This window comes from Branchiostoma lanceolatum, chromosome 1 (genome assembly GCF_035083965.1).
Source record: "Branchiostoma lanceolatum isolate klBraLanc5 chromosome 1, klBraLanc5.hap2, whole genome shotgun sequence".
In the NCBI taxonomy this organism is placed as follows: domain Eukaryota; kingdom Metazoa; phylum Chordata; class Leptocardii; order Amphioxiformes; family Branchiostomatidae; genus Branchiostoma; species Branchiostoma lanceolatum.
In genome coordinates, this window is record NC_089722.1 from 12,990,452 (window position 1) to 13,017,107 (window position 26,656).

At 43.6% G+C, this 26,656-nt stretch overlaps 1 protein-coding gene across 2 annotated transcripts in view; it reads left to right on the forward strand.

Moving 5' to 3' along the window:
* The first annotated feature begins 639 nt into the window (after positions 1-639).
* The window catches only part of LOC136435583 (kin of IRRE-like protein 2), a 55,891-nt gene continuing 29,874 nt past the window's right edge, over positions 640-26,656 (forward strand). Inside the window, exons 1-3 of one of the 2 annotated variants that reach the window (XM_066429208.1) lie at positions 640-1,400; positions 8,247-8,576; positions 19,168-19,467. In XM_066429208.1, coding sequence (XP_066285305.1) covers positions 1,253-1,400; positions 8,247-8,576; positions 19,168-19,467 — 778 coding nt within the window. In that variant the 5' untranslated portion in view covers positions 640-1,252. The remainder of the gene's footprint in view (positions 1,401-8,246; positions 8,577-19,167; positions 19,468-26,656) is intronic. The other variant, XM_066429215.1, reaches the window with a different exon arrangement.

Consider the following 26,656-nt stretch of genomic DNA (forward strand, 5'->3'; position numbering starts at 1 on the left):
TCGTTCAATCGTAGCACTTCAGTGTTATTAAGTGGTTTTACTTTTAGGGCCACATATATGCGGTTAATCAGTTCAATGGCTGTCTTCTCGAAAATAAAGAAAAAAAGATTAGATGGCCCTCCCCCCTCCAAACAAACAGTGAGAGGCTTTGTTAACATGTTGTTGTTCACCTTGTAGTGCATTTGTGGCACATAGGGCAGCACGTTTCCATGCAGTTTCAGAAGCAGGGTATATGTTTACAGGGTGGGAGTGGCTAGCCCTATCTATTTAACGTGCTCCAGGTACCTCCTCGAACACGAGAAACCCATTCTACGTACCTTCCGAAATACTAATGCAACCCCAACCGAGATGAGATTTCAAGGATTTGAACAGGGGTCTCCCAGTGAGCAACTAGTTAGAACCAGGAACTCAACAATTAAGCTGCTACCAGTTGAGCTACAGCTTCAGTTATAACATATATGATTTAGATTGGCTAAGGCGCTGAGTATTCCCATCAGAAGGCGTCTAGGTTAAAACAGGTATTGATAATGTTGAATCAGCTGGTACGCATTTTGTTCCGCCGCCGCCCGTTATTTTTCCACTTCTAGCGTAGGTTACTGAGCGAGCGTGTTGATAGAGATGTTGTACTAGTATGCATTTAGCTACAGTCACCCGTTATTTCGTAATTTTCTTTTACGGTATAGATTGCGAAGTGTGTTGGTAGTGATACTGTGGAGATGATAATGGAGTTTCTCACTTATGTCGCTACTTCATTATTTCAGGCGTCCCTGTGGAGCGCTCCTTGTTTCAGAGTCGCTGCCGGGGCGGATTCTGAATAGCAAGTGAGGAATCTCTGATTATTCAAGCGCACGGGCTGTTGCTTCCAGTCTTAACGAGGTCTTCCCGTGGAGCTGTTTCAGGGAGGGAAGGTTGTACTGCCACCGTCTTCATCGCTGACGAAATCCGGGTATCATATGCAGAAGGCTCCCTAACATCACAGACAGAGCTCTGTAATATCCGCAGATTGCAGAGACGACATGCCTCCATTGATTGGGGGGCTATTTGTGCTGAACATTGCGAACGGTATATCGGTGTCCTGTAATCTAATTTGCACGTGTGAAAGTCACACGTGATCTGTTATGAAGGCCCCCGCCGCGGTCGATCTCTTCCGGGATTGCCTGTCCGGGAATGCTGGACACCGCTGCGAGCGTCCATAGCAGCCGATCGGGTCATGGGCAGGTGAGACTTATACAGTGTATCACTGGTTGGAAATATGCTGTTCGCCATTGGCTCCTCACCTCAGAAGCGTAGATATCCACCCTACAGTTCGTGGAAAGGTGAAAGTTGCATCGCCGTCCGGAGGATGTTCGACATTCCCGCTGCGTTGGTTCTACTGGAGCTCCTGTCCTGGGTGCTGAAAGGTGAGCTGTTATGAAAAATTGCCTTCTTTTCATCGTACATCTACTCCTGTAACACTATAGCACCCACAGATTCCACAACATTCCTTTATACACCACACGTTTTATATTATGTATATTAGTAAAAAGAAAGCTATAGTTACAGACGCGATAAGCAAAATACGCTACGTTCACCGGAGTTAAATCATTAGCTGCAACAGAGATAAACGAGGTAGTGAGTGAGTGAGAGAGTGGGAATGAGAGCTTCCCAGCCTACTTAAACATCGGACGGTAAATCAAACGTCAGCTATATATGAACAGGAAAATCTCCTAAATACTCGGATGTGACAGCGCCGGAGGCAATTACAGGAAGACAAACGAGCAATACTCTTGTCCTACTGACCCGTGATCGGACTATTTTTTACCATCATTTCACACACAAAAATAGAGCACACGGGGACGTTTATTAGAGCTGCTGTTCCTATACTTCTAATCGAGATTCACATCCTACCTCTATCAAGATTAACTTCTTTCAACATTTTCCCATTTGACTAAATGTTTGTCTTCCTTCAGGGAAATAATTAGACTTACGTCCTAATATAAACATACTGGAACGCCAGTGGATCTACCCTAAGCAATAGCTCTTATATAAGATTGACTTCTTGATTCACTACAGGTGAAAATGTATTACTACGGCCGGAAGAGTTATGTTTGTTGTATCGGGTCTATAAACTAATTGGGTCAATGGAGCTTCCTTTATAGTTTGTGTCCAGACGGGGAGGGCCTCTCCGCCCCAAACCAACATCTGCTCATCACTTTATCAAGCGTCCCGCTTTTCAGTACAGCAATTAAGCACGCATGAATGCATATCATCGAGCTATTACTGGTGATTTGTGGCGATAATTATTCACCATTCTCCAGAAGATATGGATCTGGCAGCTGATCATTGTGTCCGTTAATGAGACAATCTGTACTATCTCCGAGCTTCTTGGGCTTTGTTCCAAATTAATAATTTTCAATTTTGATAGTTCTGTCATCATCGTTTGACACCATTATTGTTCCTGCAAGATCCTTGATTATTATGTATGCTAAATACCTACTTTGTCTTTTCGCAGTGTGCAATACCTTTGCAATTCTCGTGCTCTGATTTAGTATCGTTGTTATTTTTCGATTCTCACCATTACATACGCATCCTTGTTATCTTTTGTATCATTTGATATCATTCATAGTTTAATTGCATGTCTTATTTGTCTTTTTGTCACATATATTTTTTTCACATATGATCTGACTTGTAAAGGAATGTTTATGTTTACTGTGATCAGCAACTCGTGGATTTTACGATGTGAGGATCAATGAAGAAATAAACAACTTAAATGCGCAAAGGTAGCGGGCATCATTTCTAACAACATGATGCATATGTGGTTTTGAAATGACTCAGCAAATTACATGGGTACATATAGGGCGGATATCTAATAAAGGCATGACGCTTCCGCTCGTGCCAAAAGTGATTGACAGTCATTCAAAGCGTGCTATTCAGATGAACGTGTGGTCATTCACAGAACAATCACTGTCAGCCGCCGTCCCGGGCGCTATTGCCGTAATAAGCCACCTAAATGGCTGAAATCGGGCAATTGAAGACGTGTGACGTCGCAGTTAAGGCACCATCAACGGCTCGGCTTACACAAAAGCCATTCTCCATAGCTGGCCATTAGCCGAGTTCCTGCCCCGGATAATTGACAGAGTGCGGTGCCTGGAGTATATGCCTAGTTACATCGCGATAATCTGCCAGGCTCTAATCCTGACTATAGCTCCGTGGGTAATGATGCCACTGCGTTAGAATCAAATTAGTCTTGGTGCGTTCCCATCAAACCATCTCCGCCTCAGCGGTATAATGGATGTACGCTGCCTCCATTTTACTCACATCCACTCAGCAGCAGTAACACTCTTTAGTTCCACATGCACCAATTATTTAGAGTGGATCATGATGTTTAGAAGTTCAGTGAGCTCCCAGAAGTAGACAATTTTCATGAGACCAAACTCCGCTGTTGACAATCAAGATTTGTCCAAGAACGGTCGTAACCTGCTCCGAAATAGATGTTCCGAACTGTGCCCAAGGCTAGCCGGCAATTTCCACCTGAAGTGTTTAATGCCGGTTCAAATGAAGGACGGTAGGCGTTATTTCCCGCATTTCCAATTACAGGTATGCGTTCCGGAGTAAATGGGTGAGAGAGAGATCTAGTTCTGGATAATGGAAGTGTAGATAATGTATGGTCTCCGCGCGTTTCTACGGTAATAATGCTGCAGACAAACGAGATGGCCTAAATGGTGGGGATACTGTTTTAAGTTATCGTTGATATCGGTGCTACCCTATCTCCGGATTCATTACGCTCGGCAGGCTTCCCTGGATCCATCTTTGTCGCGTTTACTTGAAATGTACGGGAACGTTCTGGTAGGACGGGGATGTGAGTGATGTTTGGTTGTTTGAACGACAACAATGGAGGGACAAAACACTTGCTGAAGCTGTTATTGGTGGGGTAATGAATGCCCGCTCCAGCGGACTGGATAATTGGACGGGGCTGGGAGAAAAGAGGGTGCACGAATTACCTACGGGAAGGACCTCCATGGAGGTAATTCGCACAGAATCTACTAGGCTAGATTGGGAGACGATTGGGAATGCAACTAATCTGCATTTCAACAACTTCTGCATTAAGTGTAAGGTTTCCAATCGCTTGGTAAATATGTAGGAGCAACGGTGTGTGGTTAACGGATACAGCTTTTTTGTTAAAGATATTGAAAGATTAAAGCAAAGCCTTGGTCCTCAAACTCAGTAGAATGGTAATCTATAGTGTAGAGCGCACGCCGAGGCCGTTTTGCACGTTACAGTATGACATAGTATTGAAAGGTCAATTGTTTGGCAGTCACGTCATGTAGTTCGCTCGTAAACACAACTTTTTGCCTTTGACATAAAATATTTACCGCCGCTAGCCGTTCAATACAACGTTTACGGGGCTAGTTGCCATGTAAATGGACTGACATGCAGCTGAGTAGGAAACCAAAGTCAACCCAATGATACTTTCTGTGGTCGCTCAGAGGATTTTTTAAAAGTCCCTTTTATCTTACATTTCCTACATTGTCCATATTCAAGCACAAGGCATGCAATTTTTGAAGACTGATCGATTAAAGACGAAACCTTCAAGGCACTTGTCCAAGTTACATTTTCAAATCTAAACATCATTAACCCCAAAAAGGAAAACTACGCTACCTCACATGGTACTTTTTATGAGATAGCAGAAGAAACAGGACGAAATCGTGACATGTATTACCCTTCCACAATGTTATCCTGGGTGCCACCCTAGTTACTTTACCGGGGCTCCCGTGCTCACCCCATTACAAACTAGTTAGTAAGGGAGCGTATATGGGCTACCACAAAGTGTGGGAGGGCAGAAATTGAACTAATCGTGATTTCTGCTTTCCGATGCCGTCAAGACCGCTCCGAGGCCCGACCGTCGCCCCAGGCCGAACTGACAAACGACACGGATGTTTATCGATCCGACCTGATATTTGGAAGGTCTCTTATTTTACAAACAGACTAGCTGTAAACCTCCGGTCACAATGACGTGGTTCCCTTCGTTATCACGTCTTAACTCTGAAGCTAAGTACACCGTTCAGGTTTGTGGGGCACCTTTACGTACAGAGGTGCCGTTAATCTGCAGGGGAGATCTTATAACAGGTCATCAGACAAATACTGCAGAGGATGTTCACGGTCATTGGCAATGTTCGGTCAAGGGACAGCCCATGTTCCCCTGTGGAGGGAAAGCTGGTAAAGGGGACGAGCCATTTTCCTTCTGGCAGGGAGGTAAACCGCCAGGTCTGTTGTAAGGATGGTTCATTTTGTTTACTTTCACGGAAGGAAAACATACTGTTTTTGCCCAGTTTCTTCTTCTTCTACAAACAAATGGGGTCAATGCCCTGGACCAGATGGATGTCACCAAGATTACTGGAGGTGTAGCAGACGCCCTGTGGTGTTCTATTGAATTACGTGGCATTGCAACATTACTGGCAGGACAGAGCTGGAGGGGCTGGTCGCCATGTATATGAATGTGTTTGAGTAAGAATGATAAAACAGAGCTGTAGTTCTTGTTTCTTTCACTGTAACTTTAAGTTCACTGTTTTCACTGTCACCGCTGGACCGTGAACTTATCATCACAGTGAAAAACCTATTTATGATTCCTTCACACATCCTTTCTACAAGTCACTTGCTACCACCGTGAAGTTAAAATTTAGTGAAAATGTCAATTTTTATTAAACCGTGAAATGTTGCTACCGTGAACTTAAAGTGAATAACAGAGTATTAAGCTACACCATGTGAAGGTAAACATTATGCATTTGCTTGCAAATGCCACCATCTTTTTTTCTGATAATGAGACATAGTACAGATCTCGCTCAAATTGAAATGTTTGGCAAGTGTCTCCAAGAACAAATCCTTTAATCGTCATGGTGATATAAGATGTCCCAAAGCCAGCATAAAGATAAAGGGTTATCCACAATTATGTAAGCGTCACTTCTGAAGCGTCCCATAGGGCCGATTGTTTCTCGTGTATCAATCCCCAGGGCACCGCTAAACATGACCTTAAAATGTAGGCGAGGACGGAATACACGGCTACTGGTGACGCATGATTCTAACTACCATATCCTGAGATGCAATTATAGTTTTTTTTCCATTGGCATTGCTAAACAGTTTTTGGTAGAAACAACAGGTTCGAAAGACGAAAACAACTCACTCAACTTCTTTTGCTCAAATACACAAGACAGTAAGAAAGTGCCATCCCATTAAACCGTATAAATCCTTTAAAACAAAGTCAAAACAACTTCAGATCCAACCTCATTTCTCTGGAGTCACAAGACGGTAAGAAAGTATCATTCCATCAAACGTTACCACTCCCCCTTCTAGGCCCGTGGCTCGATGGGGTGCTTCGTTTCCACTTAGCCGTCACATCCACCCCGAACGCAAACGTGCACTTAACACTGCACCACAGACGTGCTTCACATCGGAATCACGTCACTTCGCCATGTAAAACCCAATCATCATTTCTGATTGAATTAACACCGTTGAACCCACCGACCTTGCCTGGCTACCCGTGTACGGAACCATGTCCATCTTGACCCGCCCCATCTATAAAAACCCGCCCCGAACATATCGCCACGTATCAACATGACCAACGATTGCACTACAGTGGTAGTGGAGGTTCCTAGGGCAGCTTGATTCATGTGCAAACTGTGCCCAGAAAGCGCCCTCCAGTCAATTCAAACGTGCTGCAGTTTCCCGCAGAGTGGAGGCAGTTGAGAGGGGAGGATATGAGAAGAGAATCTCGGTATACAGAGGTGGAGGAGCAAATAAATAAAGAAAATAATAAAGCGAATGCCTTTGAGTTATGGAGTGATGTCGTAGAAAAGACCGCGTTCTTATACTTACAGTGTAGAAAAAAACGTGGAGTACCGTGCTAAATATGGAAACTGTGTTTAAACAGGTCTTCTAGCTGATTCGAAAATGGTGCGGAGACCTGAAGAACAACGTAGTTGCTATTGAGGGGGATAGTTGAAATAATAGAATACTAGAGACAGTATGATATTGGCTTCTGAAGGTATATTGACAAAGCTTAGCGGCGATAAATGAGCACACTACTCTTAACTGCGAACGTTTCTTTCAGATAAGTCGAATGGGGCTGTCGAGAATTATGTAGGCTACGAGAAAAGAATATGATTTACAACAAATAATGACTACAGCTAATACAGATAAGCCGCAGCTATGCAGTCATATCGACGAGCGGCTAGCGGTGTTCTAGTGTGGATAAGTGCGGATATCGGTCGATAATTGATTGTCAGGCGGAGGCAATCTCGGTCTGTGAGGCCCGTGACATTTGCATGTTCCCGGAGTGACATGTTGTACGGGCACGTCGGAGCGTAGAGCGATGCTCTGTACTGTACAGAACGGATAGGTGGTGATTAATAGTAGGACAGTTTCGGATTCGGCAGATTTATTAAGAGGAAAACATCGTGATGTCGTGATGGGGCAATGTCTTCCTGTCGACCAGTGCGGGAGCGTGTGTTCTCTCCAGCCCCTGTCCTAAATAATGTATAAGTATCGCCTGATAAATCAATCAACTTAAGGACGGTGCTTCAGATAACCCATTTCGCTTTGGTCACGATTCGCTATGATTGATTACGCCGATCTTTCAATAATCATTGATGAGAGGTTCGCGACACGTGAGCATCGGTTTTCTTTTGAAAATCATCCGCCTCCATTTACTATTCATTACTTGGCCTTCGCGGCATGTCAGGCGCCATCTAAACAGAGCAATGCAAAATTGCCTACAAAAGCCACATTCATAAGCATATTATGGGCGATTAGCTCGGTAGATATTTGCTTCTGGGCAGTTTCTAAAATAGCCATGGTTTCACGGCTAGTTGAACATTCACGTGAACAAGCATTCGTTTCTCTAGGGATGGAATGCGCCAGGGTTTAAACAGCACCGCAGCTTAACTTTGCACGTTTAACGTACTAGTTAGTGATATATGCATGGAATTGACTATGAGATAGGGTGCTCTAGTCTCCTGTAGTTGTTGGAGCACTTCGTCACCTTGCCCCTCCCCGCGGCGTGACGTGGACTGGTCCAGACGTGCTCGGCATGAGCAGGCAGCAGCACGGTGTTGCAGACGTTACTCCTGCCGCTGCGATGGTCGCGTGCAGACGCTTCCCGTGGATTCTCACACCTCAAACCCTCTTACCTTACACATAGATGTGGTCCTCCCGGATGGAATGTGATCTGTATCAGACCGTGTTCTTAGTTGTTCTGTTCCCCGTGTTTGTAGCGGACGCTGCCGTGTACAGGACGGTGCCCCAGTCCACAGCTGTGCTGCTCGGCCACGACGTGACTCTGAACTGTTCCCTGTCCGGACTGTCCGAGCAGGACGTGGTCAACTGGCACTGGTACAACCGGGCTTCCCAGGCCAAACATCACCACATCTCGGCCGGCAGCGTGGTGGCGCCCGAGTTCTCCCGCTACTCCATTGTGGGCGACACGAAAGGAGGGGAGTTTAACTTGAGGATACAGAACGCCCGGCTCGAGGACGAGGGGAAGTACCAGTGTAGTGTGTTCTCTGTGGACGGTGTCAGCAGGGATGCCAAGTTAACGGTTATCGGTGAGTAGAACTCGTTTGTCAACTATTCGGCTTTGAATGTCAACAATTATACAAACCTGGTCATGGCTGGTGTCTTAAATCCTTTACCAATGCAACCATGTCCATGTATATACAACCGTAGCGAGAGTACTTTTTGCTTCCGGCAACGGTCACGGCTGTCAGGGAATACGTTTACCTTAATATGGAGTAAAATATACTTAATTCGGCCATGGATCTCTGTCACCGAATTTTCTAGACACTAGTCGATCCGTGGACGGTGCATGATATAATATTCTTATACAACCATGCCTTAAACTGTGTCTGACTTCTTGCTTGATACCAAGACGTTCTGTGATCTAATAAATTATTGGTCTTTAGGAATATGTATTGAAAACTGTTCGATTGTGGAAAACGGGATCTACCTTGTGGTTGGGTTAATCCCCCTTGTCAATCTCAATGGTGTGTGTGTGCGTTACGTAGTCGCGGACTGATTCCCTGATTGATACATGCAATCTGATACACAAATTACGCCGAACGTAAAAACGCATCTACCTGGAAGTAAACGTTTCTTCATATGACTAGTTTTTGACCCTCGTAATTAGTACGCTGTTCTATGCACATTCTACCACTCTGTTTTTCCCAAATTGGACGTCTGTCAGCACCTTTATTCTTATTTCATCTTCCGTATTATCATATCAGCTGCATATCAATATGTATTATTTGATATTGATACACTTCCATTTTGTATGTACGTCTTTTCTGGTTCTTTCACAATGGGGACAGTAATAAGAGCATTGCATGAGTTTGTCTAATTAATCTGTGGTATCAAATAAATGCTGGAATAAAAAACAAACACTATGATGATACATCGCCATTCCCCTCCCCTCCACGGTGTTTACACTAGGGACACCACCTTTAGCAATTGTTTATATAACCGCAGGGAGCCGTCCCCGCGGGAAGGCTAAGCAGCCGTCATCGCGTGAGAAACATCCCTTATCTTTGTAATATCCTTGCTGATATAATCCCTATTTGTGGTCAGGTGAACGCAATCCACGGGCTACAATCTCACACGTTGATTACTCGATCAATAGCTTTTTCGTACGTAGGTGCATCCTAATACCCACTTACTCGTTTTGGCGCTGTGTAAAGCGTCGGAGGAGTCGGTACAAGTTAGCCATGATCGCCGAGATGATACAGATACGTTTGAAGACGGGGATTAGTAGCGTGAGCAGCACAGTAGACCGTATCTATGACTAAAGTAGCCGGCGTACCGTGAGCAAGGCGCTGGCCTGAAGGCGTGTCTGTTCTTGTTAGGGAGAGGTTGAGGATATCCCGTGGATAGCACAGGTTTTATTGCCTGCTGCATCCCTTTACAGCCGGATGTACTTGATATATTCCCTTCATTAGGTTACTACAGACAGGCAATCAATAAGTGAAATCTCGCAATCCCGCAGCTGAAGGTCGTACGTTGCTGGCGATGGGTTAAAATCGCAGCTGAGTTATCCCGGTCCAGGGGCAGTACTTCGGCTTGTTTGTGTCGTGTGAGTTTTGTTATAAGGCGATGGAAGAGGCCGAATGTGGACCGCTGCGGCTTCGGGTGTAAATTATTCATGATCGGGACGATGGGCAGAGTCGCGCAGCTGTCGGGGAGTGTTAGATGGGCCGACCAGGAGGACAACACGGGCATTAGGTGGTCGGAGTTGATGAACAGCATGAGCAGCAGGTGTTGTTGGCGGAGGGTGATGCATCTCTAGGCCCACAGCCCGCTGCTGAATAATGTCCCCCATGTGGTGTTTTATGTAATACAACCCCTGCCATAAACCTTAAGGTGAGCTCGGTCAAGGTGAGCTACGAACCATTCCAGCTGTAGGACAAGAGATATCAGGTGTGAGTAATTCATCCTCAATAAAGAGACTCTTTTAATAGTAAGAAGAACTCTGTAGAGGCCGTAGACCAAACTCCTCTGCCTTTGCGTTATGTTAATGTACATCTCAGAAGAACAAAACACCCATTAGCTGATCCGAGTTGATGAGCATCCCTGGCAGCACATGCTTCGGGTAGAGACTAATGTATCCCTAGCCTAGATCCCGCTGGTTGGACGCAGTTTTCAAGAAGACACATAGAGGCATGATTAAACAGGCTGATTTGATAGCAACGGGCGTATACAATCTGCAAAAGAATTTCTTCTGCTTGTGGTTTATGTAAATGTCCATCCCAGAAGGACGACACAACCATTAGGTGGTCAGAAGTGATGAACAACAGCCGGCAGCTCAGGGATGACAGATAACACTGCGCAGGTGCTGTAGGCCAGAGGCTGGACCAACTTTGGCCTGGCAGGCTCATGTTTCTCTCTACTTTGACAAAGAAAACAATGTAAGTCTCAAGCCATTGCCATGTCGAATGGGAGTAGTACCTGAAAATAAATATTAACATTGTGTTGTCTTTAAATTGATATGGAATATCCCTAAGCGAGCACGATGATTTAGGGCAATCCACTATGATGGAAGAGACGGCTGCAAAGCTGTCCCATTGGACCAATCGTTCTTCATATGAAAATCCTCCCGGAACGCTGCTCAACCTCACCTTTTTAAGTGCAGAGGAGAACTGAATATTATAGAGCTTGAACAAGCGGCAGGGAGCTGCATCAAAGGTGCCGAAGTTATGGGTCCGCAGCTTGCTGTCTGGGAGTGGCTGAGGCCCATCTCACTACTCATTCCGCCTTCGATTCCTACATGAATTAATTCCACAGCTGAAGCGCATAAAACTCAACGGAAGCCATCAGTTGTTGGGTAAAATAGGTGAAATCCATCGGGTCCAGGCCATGGGAACGTCTTGCTATCTCGAGACATCAAGAGACACAGTCATATCGACTCGTGTACAACTGATTTCTTTGGTTGATGTCTTCCAAAGTGCACTCCTCTCCAGTTTGTACATAAATCGACTAGTGACGTACAACTGATCAAAGAAGAAAAATCCATAAGCTTAAGAGCAGGTACCATTAGATGTGGAGAGGTCTTGTAGACAAATACAAATGGTCTTCGAGATTTATCTAAAAAGTCATCTAAGGAGATCCCAACATCTGAAGGAATTGCGGGTAAAAGATGAAGAGCTAATACCTTTGCTCTCAATATCGACGCAAGCCTGAGGTCATACGAACAGAAAAACCACCGGATTGTGCATATAACATATGCAGGCCAATAGAACTGCCAACTAGTGCTGAGGATGTACGATGTGAGGCTGTTTGAATGCACTATGTTTTGGCTTTTGTTAAGAAAAGAGAACAGAGACCCAACGTATAATGTGCATGGATGTGAAGCAAATTGTTAAACAGTTTATACTTTTGACTACGCCTAGAGACCATACGATATGACGGAATATAGCGGATATAGGTTGTAATATGATGGAATACCGCACCAAATATCGCCTTTCACTGGGGAAGGCTGCCTGTGAAAAATCGTTGAAAAGTAGGAAATCTAAAATTAACAGGCATTTGTCATCATTTCGCAGCGGATTTGCGGAACCTTTCACGAAGTATCTTTGAAATTGCCTGGAATAAGGTCAGATGTTACTCAATAACTCAAAATCCGCGATGCTTGTTGACATGTTAACCCCTGAAACATAGGTTAATTTACATAATTCGTTTTGGAGGTCGCAAGTAGACATTTTGGTGGGTGTGAATTCGTTGCAAACTCTACCAATATAGCGGTGAAAGCTCAACTATAATAAAATTCCCGGTCCTTGGCTGCTGTAGAAAAAGCAATAGGCAATCAATAAGCCACTGCCAAGGGGCCCTTATTACGTGTGTGTTCCAGCGTACGCAGCAGACAAAGAGTAGGACTGAACTTAAGCAATGAGCGAAAACACAATATGGCCTTGAGTTTACATTGAAATTCAGTATCTGTAAAGTTAAGAAAATGTAGATAAAGATATCAGGAAACACGGTGGATGAACACAGAACAGATACGATGCGCAGAGAATGATAGGGGTAATTGCGAAGATGTCCTGAATCCTTGAACTAGTGCGTCTTGGGAGGTTTTCCATACGTTTGGAGACGGTGTCTAATAGCTTTGAATTGTAATTTGTCTTCAGCAGACCCCCGAGGAGACAAATGCATTTCAGTGCAATATTGTGAAAAATCGTCTCGTAGGAGCTCCAGCAGCTCCGACACCTGCACCTTTGGCAGCAGTAGCGGGTCTTTACGTTACGATCTCCCGAGGGTCTATCTTATCTATCTACGTACATCCAGGAGATATCTCTTCACATACGCTCAAGAGAGACGGGGGAAAGGCAATTTACTCTAGACAATGGTGTAATCTTCATGTTGCCGAACAGAGGACGTAATGCCTCAGACGGTATGGCAAGGACAAGTGGATTCTGTCAGAATCCACTGGGAGAGAATCTCGTTCATTCTCGTCATCAGGAAAAATTCACGCGTCTGCCTTTCACCGTGGCTGATCAAAGCAGATTAGTGGCACGTGTCTCTGCGCGATGTGACGGTGGCCTGCGCTGAGGGACCGGCTCCTGCTGCCAGCACGTCCGCCGCATGGCTTCCGCCGTGACGGATTAGTAGGGAACACCCCCATCGGGAGTGAGGCATCACTCTGGGTGTGTCAACCTGCACTTAAAGACTGCTGGAGTATCTACTGTTTTGTTTGATGCCTTAACGGCCGTAAAAGAAGTAGCAGTAAAGCCGCTGAAGCGAGGAGGATTCTCCTCACGTCACGAGGACACGTTTTATTACCTTACAATGTTATCTGCACATCCCTGTCGGAACATTTCCACTGCGTCACCGAAGGATATGCAACCTTGCTATGCCATGCTAATTCTTGGTGGGCCGTCACTGTATAATCTATGTAGGTTACGATGTTAGACTAGGGAGTTGTTTAGATTGTTTGGAGATAGCACCAGTCTTAGGGCCCTTTTGAACGTATATATCTATATAATCTAACCCAAAAAATATGTTAACCCTGCTTCTAGCCAAGAAAGGGGTCACCTCTTACTTTTGCATTGAATATGACATGTAATGAAATCTAAATAAAAAATCGGAATTGAACCCACAAGGCCATACAAGAAAGCCAAAGACACGCGACTAATTTTGATTAATCATTTATTTTTCCAATTTTCCCGTGTAACATAATGGCAGAAAAAGGAAACGTAATAGCCCTGTTTATCCTTGGTCAGTAATTTCATGGTGATCTTTTTAGGTTACGATGCCGGATGGGGGTTTTGCGGCGTCGGTAAGATTGTTTGGGGGCATCACAAAACTTGATAGTCCTTGGAACTTTAGCATTCAAGCGAAACTCAACAAAAATTCTTTCAAAGTTTTATTCATGAAATACTCGTATTTCAACCACCTCTTCCTCCGGTTTAAACACTTTGAACGTGAGGGAAAAGTCATAACTATGCACCAATAGACGTCACATAGAAGCAAATAATATATAAAGCAGAATTAGGCTGATAATTCCAATCAATACAATAAAGCCTGTAGCACATGAAGCTAGTTTTATCGCACTACGTACATCCCAGTCGGAACATTACAGCTGTTTCATGTCAGAAAAGGAAACTTTGTAGCCATGCTAATTCTTGGTGGGCTGTTTCATTGTAATCTATGTAGGTTACAACGTTGGCCTGGGGCGTCGTTAAGTTTGTTTTGGGATATCGCCGATCGTATGGCTCCTTTGAATCGAAACATAACAACAAAAGTACTGATTTACAAGTTGTTAACCCAAAATGAAAGCCATCTCCCGCTACTGTATTTGCCCTTTGAATGTCGAGTAGGTCATGAAAACATAATAAAAGAAACCACCTACGTAATCAGCAATATTCAAAGCGATAACTTCTAAAAGTAAAGACTATCACATGACGTTACGACAAAGGTCAGTTTTATTACATTGCAGCATATTTCAGATAACGGAAAAAAACATGCCAATTTTTGGTTGGTAATTACAGAATAATCTATGTAGGTTACGATGTCGGATGGAGGATTATGTAAGTCATTAAGATTGTTTAGAGATATGAGAACCTTCGATGCTCTCTTGAAAATATAATTTGAGCGAGGCTCATCAAAAGTAATTGCCATTTTGCTAATACTTGGTCGGGTGGCTACAAAAGGATCTGTTTGGGTTACGATGTCGCACAGGGGCTTTATGTTGTCGTAAGATTGCTTGAGGATATCACCTGTCTTGTGGCTCTTTTCAACCTTGGCATTCAAGCGAAACTCTACAAAACTTTATCTACCTTTTTATAAACCAAAACTGTCTTCCGCCTCTTTCTACTGCATTAGTCTGTTGAGTTTGAAGCAAAGGTCATCAAAATAAAGTAATGAAAGACAGATAAACCCCCAAAACAGCAGAATGAAAGCAGTAATTTTAGACAATAAAGGCTTAAGCTTACTGTGGAGCAGACTACTTACGGCGTATTCTTTAGTATTGCCTTCTCGCTCAACGAGCGATAGAGGCGCCGATCGTATCAGTCGAGTCAACTCACAAGGCATGATCCGTTACCCTGCACCCTACTGGGTCTGGTGAAGCTGTGTAATGTTTCATGTCTGAAGACATTACCCTGGAGGAGACATGAGATATTGGTACGGATCATCCCCGGTAGTGAGATCACTGCCGTTCTTATTCATGCTGCCCTGACCTCCTGTTATGCTTCTGGCCAAAGGTCGGAACGAAGGGCCTCGATCTTCGATACAAGATGAGAGTGATGATCTTCACTTGATTCCGGTCATGTTTTCATCTTAGCACCAATGGAAGTGCCTTGTGCTCTACATAAGAAAGTGAACATAGGAAATCTTTATTGATGCGTTAGAGGAAAGAGAAATATGCCACGTCACTCTCTCTACGCTATCCCGGCCTGTTGATGTATCGAAGCCGATAGAAAGGCGATCCAAGATCAGGAGAAATCTTTATTGATACGCTATAGGAAGGAGAAAAATGCACCCTATCTCCCAAGTCTTCTCTTTAGATACCTGTTCATGTAGCTGTATTATAGCTGATAGGAACGCAAAGCCTCCATAAAATGGAGTCCGGGTTTCCACTTCTCCAGTAATCCCGGGGCGCACAAGGCCGTAACCCGAGGAATCGGATAGTCTCAGGGTCAATGAGTGGCGCGTCTGCGAGGGACAGCTGTATGGATCCCTCATGCGGCGGGCTGTACTTCGGTATCAGCGCTCACAATCTAGAGAAATATATCAAGGGAACTTGAAAGTTGCAAATATCTGATATATATAATATGGCATTTCCTTGCACGAAGTCTAATTGCAAGGTAATAATAAGTGATGGGAACAGCAGATACCATGTGGTGAAACCAACAGGATACTTTATAATGAATTGTTTATGAATACGAGTTTGTTGGATTTGACTTCTTCGTTAAACGCCGTAAAAAGGAAACACCCTTGGGCCCGATTTCGCTATGATGAATGTGTGCACGTGGACGCCTTAGTTTTAACAATACTTTTGTGTACTTGTGTGATAAAGGTAGCAATTACCCATGGTAAATAGAGGAGTAAAAAAGTACATTTTGAAGATGTCTTCTATTATCTCCACGTAGAATCACCGTCTGAACAACTGCAGGTTGAATAAGTTGTATCTTCCACTGCTTTTAAAGTATTAACGTTGCGTCTTTAACATTTCGTCTTGATATTCTATATTGCCCCGAAATCCTTCAGATACCATCTAAAGTATCTTGTACCGCTGTGATCAACAAAGGTTACCAAAGAAGGATGACTCCCTTCATGATGCCAAGCTGGGAATGCTGTAATTTGCCATGAGTCATTGTGGGGTCGTTACGTGCGTTTTCTTCGTCTTCGATTAGTAACAATTTGTCTCTCCACTGGCGGCGCATTAAGAAAAGTGGTACTACTGCAACACTAATCGACAATACGTGGGGTTCCTATTGGAGGAGGTCTTATTGGCAATTGCAAATATTGAGACGGATAGGCAACAAGAAGCAAATTGTTTTCTCTATGCCATAAAAGTGCATGTAGGGGGTGTTTTATATTAAATGCTTTACCTACTGGTATTACACCTGTGATTAGCTGAAATCGCCAAAGGAAAATGAAAGCATGAACACCACAATCGCCAATGAACCTACAGCTATGATGGGCTTCTTGCAATTATCCTATTCGACCTAAATTGATATCAATTTTCTTTCAGTGACAGCGTATTCGAAAACGATTCACAATATAGAAAAACCATTACATACTTCGGCCACCAGTCTCTAAACCCGGGTCGCATCGCTGTTTTCAACAAAGATTATTTTCGGAAGTTTACTCAAACCTGTTAAGATGATCGCAACAGTCTGCAATGAGTACCATTTCTTAATGACATTTACCATTTATGAGGAGGAAATAATTAAAATAATGCAGATGATCAAGTGCAATACTAGCTAGTGTAACATCACCTAAAACAAGTAGAGAGGCGTTTTACGTACCTATGCCATGTCCTGACACAATCTCTCTCTATGTCGGCCAATATATACATACGTCTATGCAAAAAATAAACCGAAAACTATATACATATATAACGACTTGAGAGTATCAGCACATGGAGCTGTGTAGTAGGCACACAACACCTCAATCTATCAATATTGTATAACTTAATATCTACGTGTAGATTGTGCTGAATTAATGTTACTAGTCAGTAGTCATATATCATATAACGCTTTGCCTTACATTTTACATGTTACGATTGTTGTGTAATAAACTTTGACTTGACTTTTTTCAATGGGCCACTGAGGACGTCCACTAGCGAAAGCTTCTCCTCCAATTAGTACCAGATTTGGGCGTAGAAGCGGCTGTCTAGGGAAGTGATACTAATGCCCCATTGATTGGTAATGAGTGGCGCATCTGTTGGATGATGTCCCGTTGGCAACAGAAGGGATCCCCTAGGAACTGGCAGCATTTGGTTATCAACATTTCACTAAGTGAATGTACATCGGGAAGGAGGTCAACTTGTATACAAAAACATAAGCCAAGTAAGGCCATGTTGATTAGATTATATGGATGATGTACCCGCGCGCATCAATTGTCGTCTGTTAAAAAAAAGGGTTTCGATCATACTGTAAATCATACGAAGCATCTGCAAAATGAGCAGTTATATACCGTAAATTAAAAAAAAAGATGTATATCAGAAAGCGGGTACTAATGTCGTAGAATGCCAACGTACATTCTTAAGTCAAAGATGATGTTAACCAATAAACAAAATGAATTTATCATTCGGTATACCATAATCTGTGTGTTTAGTCATTTGTTCAACCTTCCTGACCAATTAGATTTCATAATGAAAGCAACTTTTTTGGCAAACTTTTTTTTCGCACAATCGTATCTGTTTTGGGGGTTACCAGAGGATGTCATCCGTATAAATAATCGAATCAAATTTACCTCAGTAGGTACACCTTAATGCTTTGGAATAATCAACGCAGATCGTCAAACACAGATGACCCTGTTCTGCCCTGCAAACGTGCACGAAGCAGCTGACAATGGGGCACTGAGGACCCTTATTACGTTCATTTTCTTCTCCCCCGATTGGTAACGAATTTGCCTTGGTGACAGCCTGCTGAGACCGAGTACATCATTGCCTCATTAATTAGACACAGGCTGTCCGACTGAAGCCCCGATGGAGGAGACCCTCGAGCTCCCACCTGCAGAACATCTCTCTCACAGTGCCCCTGTTAAAATCAAAGATAAGCTGCCAAGGCGTGAATGTGCGTACGAGGTCGCTATATTATTAGCAGTCAAACTATAATGTAACCAAATAATGATAAACAAACAAAACGTTGATTCATTGAGAGTATCAGCATAACCCATAAAGTAACCAGATAATGAAATAGCATAAACGTTGATTCACGGAGAGCGCGGTATGGCAGCCTACATTGTTTGATTATTTATTGGGAATCTCCATTTCTGATGCAAAATGCGCATACTATTCTTCCTGGAGTCCCTTTTTCATCATATACAAGAAATACAATACTATTACAATCTAACAACTTGAAAATGACAATTACAATTGAGTTATTCACGCATACGACTATTTATTATTCATATAATAATGAAAGCTAACGATGAAAACCAATATGAATGAAATATAGGCGAGACTTCGGGTGTACCCCGTATTTACATCATGTATTATTTACCGCCATGTGGCTGTGGTGCTATGATCTATACCACCCTGTGCCTTAAAACTAGGGGTCTCTTATACCATTGTCTGGCTTGACCCGCCACACAATGAAATTGTCTCCAAAACCTCCGCACACAATCCCGCAAGCACGTCTAAGTTTCTGATTCGATGTTGTTGACTGCATCTTCCCAGTTTTTCTGTCATCTCTCTCAGGGAATTAGATTAAAGTCCGCCCAATAGAATTGATCACGGCAGGATTTGGCGTCGCGGTTTTTATCGATCCACAAGAGACAGATCATCGCCGCTGAGTCAGCAACTTTCATCAGCACCTTAAATGGGGTCGTCACCTAATTTAGAAACATAAGAGGCAATAATCAGCTTTGCTTTGACAAAATAGCGGCAATCAATGGCAAATGGATTTGCCCTCCCCACTATTGGCTCATTAAGACACTCTGTACTTTTTAATAACACTACTACTCTGTCTCCATTTGCAGTGCCACCGCCTGAACCACCTAGGATTACGGGTAATTCCAAGCCTCATCGTGTTGGGGAGGGGGCGGTGCTGACATGCCGCTCGGAGGGAGGAAGCCCCCTCCCCCGCCTGTCCTGGTACAACGGTACGGTACAGCATAACCAGTCGGACGCGGAGACTACGGGGAACGGGGTGGAGGTGAATTACCCGGTGCTTTTGCTGACGAAGTGGCACAACGGGGCGAACCTCAGCTGTAGGGCGGACCAACAGTTCCCTGGAACCGTCCAACCTCAGGTCGTCTGGACCGTCCTGGACGTGCAGTGTAAGTAGGACTTATCATATAAATGAATGCATGAATGGACGAATGATTTGTCAGCATATACTAGAATTTTCAAACAAACAGTTGTTAAATGTATGAACAAGGGGTGGGTTCCGGTACATAAAATTCAGGTCCGGTCCAGGTCCAGGTCCAGAGGGTCAGGTCCAGGTCCGGACCTGTACCTGTACCTGATTATAGTAGTGTCGCAGTACATCATATTTTGGAGAGCGAGACACACGTAAAAGTCTCCAAACGTCAAGTCTGGAACGATATAATTTCTCAGGTTTGCACTTTGTCTCAAAACTATAACTATACTCTCTTCGCCGTCTGTTTACTCATCCTTCAAGTGTTTCTAGATATGATTCACAGCTAACGTTATCGAAAACGACTCGTTAATCTGCTGTTTTGTATGTTCTTAAACCAGTTATGTGGCCGCCTGCTGGTAGCCTGGTACTATGAATTTTCTAATCGGTCCATAGGCCGGTCCACTGATTTTTTAAGGACCGGTTTTTTTGGACCGGTCCATTAAGAAATACCGGTTTTGTACCGGTACACGGTACCGGTACCCATCCCTAGTTTGAACCATGAATGTTACTGTTCTCAAATTCTGCTTAAGATGGTTCTACTCTTAAGACTTACACTAAGATGAGAAGAAATTTAAGAGGAAGTCACTTTCTGAACTTTAGGGTGGTGTGTAATCTATACAGTGTTCAAGGCGCTTCTGTCACAATGGGACAATAACAGGACCTTGTCCATCGACCAATTCTGGGCATTGGTAAGACGTGAGTGCCCAACAGCAACAGGAATTTTCTCATTGGTTTTTTAGATCCACAAATGACAGGTTAAGCTACAGGAGTCTAGAACATGTCATATAAAACCTTCACCTGTCGACATGAGATGTGCAACTTGACAGTGAGATGTCCAAGGGATTTGTACCCTGATCCCGAGGTTCACAGGTGTTAGCTGATACCCAGGTGTTACATGACTGATGTAACCCGATACATATAAATTGTAAGCCGATAGTTTCATGTTCAAAAACTTGCATAATCTCTCTATAAAGTTTAGTCCAGTTGTGACTTACATGGAATACGCTTGGCGCCAGGTCAGAGATTTTCTCAGATCAGAGAGGCTTTCTTCGACCGCCCCTAGGCTATATCGATGAGGGTGGCGGCTCAAAAGGCATCGACTCCAGAGCTTCGGCATGAAGGGTTTTAGTTTCAACCCGGGGGCTGAAAGGTTAGCAGGAGAGCGACCATGCGAAACAAATTCATGTAGATCCTACTGCCCTATCACTGGTGGGTGAAGGGGCTTGCATGTAGATCTCAATATGTCCGATGATTGACGCGTGAAAAGGCCGTGACATCGGAATTATCATATACAGTAGGGGGACACGACATCAACTTAGGTCTCTTTCTGAGGACATAGGATTGTTATGAGCGATATTTATCATCTGACGCTCCGGAAAAATCCTACCTAAAGTAGAAAAGTGCTTATCGATATATATGTAGATACACTTGGCTGTAAGTCAGCCATGAGGACATGGCTTCAGCGATATTTGGGTAAACTCGTTCAAGAAGGAGACCTCATTTGATAAGGCTAGACACCGTAATATTGATGTGCGTCAGATCTTGGCAGTTGTATACCTCTCATAGTGCAAAATGAACCGATATCTTGAAGAGCTTCAAGTCCACGATAAGCTGTAACAGTTACAAGCAGTAGAGGGTATCTTTCTTAAGACTGAATGTGCCTCCTGTCTTGAGAATTGTTTGTCATGAAAAGACCCTGTCTGACAGCATACGTTCGACCAAATCAATGCGACTGAAGTATATATCAATAAGGCCATTGGTTTAGTGGCACCTGGTTGAAGACCATATAGAGATCTTTATAGAGGCTAGTGATGGTGGTAGTGGTGTGCGTGTGTGGAGGAGAGGGGATTCTGCGGATCTACGTTTATGTGAAATTATGTCTGTTTGTGCGAAGGTATATTATGTGCAAGTCCTAGATGACCATGTGCGCTGAAGCCTCAGATGACCTGCATACGGTTAGTAGTCCAAACCTCAGAGCACAAGAAGAACCAACATTCTCAAGAACCGCGGGCCCGCGCCCACGATAAGCTATCACAAACAGTGGAGGGTCTCTCAGATGACAGATAAAAGGAATCCTGTGCCTCCTTCTTAAGTATATTTATCATACGGCGCCACGAAAAGACCCTGCCCCCAGCAGAAAAGTGCTGGCAAATCGATATATATTCAGACAAACGTGGCTGTAGTTGAAGTACGAGGTCATTGCTTCTGTGACATCTGGTTGAACCCGCTGTGGGGGTGTCAATGTGAGGCGCGGTGATAATCCAGAACATTCCAGCTGTATGTAAAAAATCAGTTCCCCGCCTCTGAGAACAAAGCCATGCACAAGACGGCAACGATCGCGCGAAGGAAATGATTCGAGATGCTTGATATTTGATTACTCACTCACTCACTCACTCACTCACTCACTCACTCACTCACTCACTCACTCACTCACACACTCACTCACAATCTCAAATGAGTTCATATAGTCAATATAACAGACAATGACAATTATAGACTTAACTAGTCCCCTCCCTTTCCCCCCTCGTAAAATATCTGTGCTATGGATGTGTAACAAGCAAATCGGCACATATTCTGTCACGTCTGCGATTTAATATCCATGAAATTAAGAATTGTCAGTATGACTGTTTGGGGAGCTGTATATTTGTGCCGAGATGGATGCACAACGCATACGGAATGTAATGAGGCTGATGGGTGGAGCTGAATTATCATCCGAGTCGTCGGGACCTTGAAATATTAATGAATAGGTAAAATCTAGAAATGTACTTGCTACTGCTTGAAGCCTATAGAAAGAAGAACATTTATAACAATTTATGTATGTATATGATTCATTGAATGACCCGTTTGAATTGAAAAGAGGATTTTTTTCTTTGTAATTGGGTGTGTTGGTTTGAAATGGGTGTCAAGTCAAGGAACTGGGAAATAACCTTATTACTCGTCGTTTTAAAAATACGCTTAACACAATAGATTTCCCATTGGAAGAATGTCGTCATCAAATAAGATCTCAGACTGCAAGCGCCGAACACCCTGAAGAAAGCTATTTTAAGGTATTGGAAACCAGGAAGATAAATAATACATGTCTGCCCTTTAGGACAACATGACAAAGCGCCTCGGATGTGTTAGATTTGTGGATAATGCGTTTTACCGATGTCTGGGATAGCGCCAAAATAACGTATAGGTGCCCTTTAGGGAAACATTACAAACGCCGAGGATAGATCTGTTGGTATTATACTGCGTCTCTGTGTGAGATAGTACTGTACAAAGGAGAGGGAGGGCCCTCCGCCATCAATCCGATGTTCTGTTCAGGGCGGAGTCGTGAGGTAATCATTGTCATCTATGCGGGATGGTAGTGAACATCTCTATGTAGTCCTGCCGCAACCCGCGCACATAAATAAACATTTGGGCGTCGTAGAATAGTTATAGTAGCGGCCATTCAAGGACGTATCTTATTTCTGTAATGGTGTCTTGTACTGCAAACTGCAATATTTCTTAAAGACGCAACACGGAGATAAGATAGCAGAGATACATGTATACTTTCAGTCGCTTGTAAAAGTCGTCTTTTGAATAATCATGTAGATTCCGACTGAGATGGGGGTACCATGATACTGAGGGAAGCATGGTCGTTTAAAAGATGGGCTAGATTATCAAATCACAATGTGCATATTCCAACACGGTATCGTTGAAACTTGGAAAATAACTTTCCTGAATCAAAGTTAATACTAATAATGATTACTAATGGCGATTACTAATAACCTTTGCGGAGCACATTGCCGTCTATAGATGAGAGGATTTAGTAGCTAAAAAATAGATGAGAAGATATAAAGGTGTGCAAACAATGTCTAACATACACCAGAGGAAGCCTGGCTGTAGTAGATATGCCACACAAGCAGCGTGCAAATCAACAAGATAGATGGCCGTGCAGAGATGTTGAGCTTCGTCACTAAAAGCAACAACGTGTACATAAGTACGCACGCCTCCAGGGAAGCAGTAATAGACACCGCCATTCAGATCAGCCAATGAATCACCGGGAATAATGAGTTCACGGAGATAGTGTGAGATGACTCGGGGGTTCCATAGCTCCGGATCAGCAGGAGTAAAGACTATGTGAGTTAGGGGGATGAGAAAACCCGGGATCTACAGCTCCGGATCAGCTGGAGTAATGACTGTGTGAGTTCGGGGGATCTCGCAAGAAAACCCAGGATCTACAGCTCCGGATCAGCTGGAGTAATGACTGTGTGAGTTCGGGGGGATCTCTCTAGAAAACCCGGGGTTCCACAGCTAGATGTGGATCACCAGAAGGAATGACAGTGTGAGTTCGGAGGGATTGTGTGAAAAAGGGGTTTCACAGCTCTGGATCACAAGGAGGAATAACTGTATGAGTTAGGGTGAATTGTGTGGAAAAAATTACAACGGGGTTCCACAGCAACTCTTGGTCTCCAGGATTTAGTAATGACTGTGTGAGTTCGGGGGGATCGTGTGAAAGAAACGGGGCTCCACAGGTCTGGATCGCCAGAACGAACGACTGTGTGAGTTCGGGGAGATCGTGTGAAAGAAACGGGGCTCCACAGGTCTGGATCACCAGGAGTAATGACTGTGTCAGTTCGGGGGGATCCTGTGAAAGAAACGGGGCTCCACAGGTCTGGATCGCCAGAAGGAATGACTGTGTGAGTTCGGCGGCCCGGGGATCGTGTGAAAGAAATGGGGCTCCACAAGCCTGGATCACCAGGAGTAATGACTGTGTCAGTTCGGGGGAATCGCGCCAGAAAACCCGAGTTTCCACAGCTCTGCCTGCGGATTACAGCTCCTGAGTGGTCGATTTGTCCTGGAGACGCTACATTCTATTAGGTTTATATTGTTTTTCGATCCTTTCTAGCGATGCTACTTTTATAGGTCTTGGATAGGTATTAAGTTTTCTTTGTTTTTCGATCCATTCTAGTGATTTTACACCTTAACCGGGAATTTGTTTGCTGCGCTGATTGATGGGGTCATTAGACTGTTTGGAGCGTTGTGGAACATTTTCGATCCATTTCAGGAATCCTAGTTTCATTAATCTAGATGAGGATTAAGTTTTCACTGACCCTCGACTGGTTCTGTTGATACCAGTGTAACGGGGTGACATCGTTTTCCGATCACGCCTGGAGATACCACTTTTTATTGGTCTGGACGAGGATGAGGTTTTCAAGGATTTTCGATCCATTATTAGGACGCAATAGATCTTCACACCTCGCTGAGACTGCCTTTGTTAGACTAATAGATGGCGCTTTTAGAACGTTAGGGGTATTTATGAAACACCTCCATCTATCTTGTAGGTGCGACTTTTATTGGTGTAGGATTGAGAATACGTTTTCATTGTTTGTCATCCTTTGGATCTGGATAAATACTGGGCAACACCCCTTAAGTTGGGGTCAAGCGCCCAGGGAGTGGTACTGGAGAGCTATTGACGATTCCTCAGGTGCTAGGAGACATCCTCCCTGAGCCGGATCTGATATTTGAGTGGTTGAATATGGTAGAGACTTCAAATATAAAACTGTTCTTGCCAATCTTGGGAAGTAAGAGTATCTTTAACAGTGGAAAATCATTGGTTGGTATGAATTTGGATAGTCTGCAGGTATCAGTAAAATACTTATTGTTGTTTATTAAAATTCACCACATTTGTGGATTGGATGAGAAAACATATGTGTCTCACTTTCACTGGCTTTTACCCGGCCATTGCCCGTACTGAATGATGCCGTTATTGGCATGTACGAAGCGTCTGTGCGAGGTTACGGTAGACGTGATTTTTCATCAGCTGTTGTTTCTCTCCGAACGATTGATGGTCATCCACTAGTTGTCCTTCCGAACGAATAGCCTGAACCAATACAGGGACCATGCCGGTGATTATTGACAAGACCGCTAACCGTAAAATCTAATCAAGTCAGGTCAAGCCTGACCCTGGCCACCCCATCACGTGTGACATGGCGATGCGAGAAGAGTGGCGGAGCTTCATCTATCAACTCATCTGCCCAGTGTCAGTGTACGGGATGTACACACTACTGCACACGGAATGGAAAAGTGGATCGATCCGGTGTAGCTTTTACTGAAAAGCTAATGTCTTCCTGATCATGATAAGAACTTGTAGAGGCTACTCATACAATTCAATTCATTTCAGTCTTTATTCAAATAACTATACGCACTACAACACATGGAATGGAAATGTGGATCGATCCGGTGTAGCTTTTACTGAAAGCTTATCTCTTCCTGATCATGACAAGAACTTGTAGATGCTACTCATACAATTCAATTCATTTCAATCTTTATTCAAATAACTGTAGGCACTGCCGCGCTTGGAATGGAAACGTAGGTCGGTCCGGTTTAGCTTTTTCTGAAAAGCTAATCTCTCCCTGATCATGAAAAAAAAAATGCAGATGCTACTCATACAATTCAATTCAATTCAATTCAATCTTAATTCAAATAACTGTACGCACTACAGCACATGGAATGGAAATGTGGATCGATCCGGTGTAGCTTTTACTGAAAGCTAATCTCTTCCTGATCATGACAAGAACTTGCAGATGCTACTCATACAATTCAATTCAATTCAGTCTTTATTCAAATAACTGCAGGCACTACCGCGCTTGGAATGGAAACGTAGATCGGTCCGGTTTAGCTTTTTCTGAAAAGCTAATCTCTCCCTGATCATGACAAAAACTTGCAGATGCTACTCATACAATTCAATTCAATTCAATCTTTATTCAAATAACTGTCCGCACTACATCACACGGAATGGAAATGTGGATCGATCCGGTTTAGCTTTTTCTGAAAAGCTAATGTCTTCCTGATCATGACAAGAACTTGTCGAGGCTACTCATACAAATCTTTATTCAAATAACTGTAGGAACTGCCGCGCTTGGAATGGAAATGTAGATCGGTTGAGCTTTTACTGAAAAGCTAATCTCTTCCTGATCATGACAAGAACATGCAGATGCTCTACATAGCATGTTTGGGTTTAATGTATCGGAATTTCACCTTATTAGTACTGGTTCTTCATCGTTGTCAACAGAAATCAATTGTAAACGCATGTTACCAACTGAAAAGTATGTACACAAAATTTAGCTAGAATAGCAACA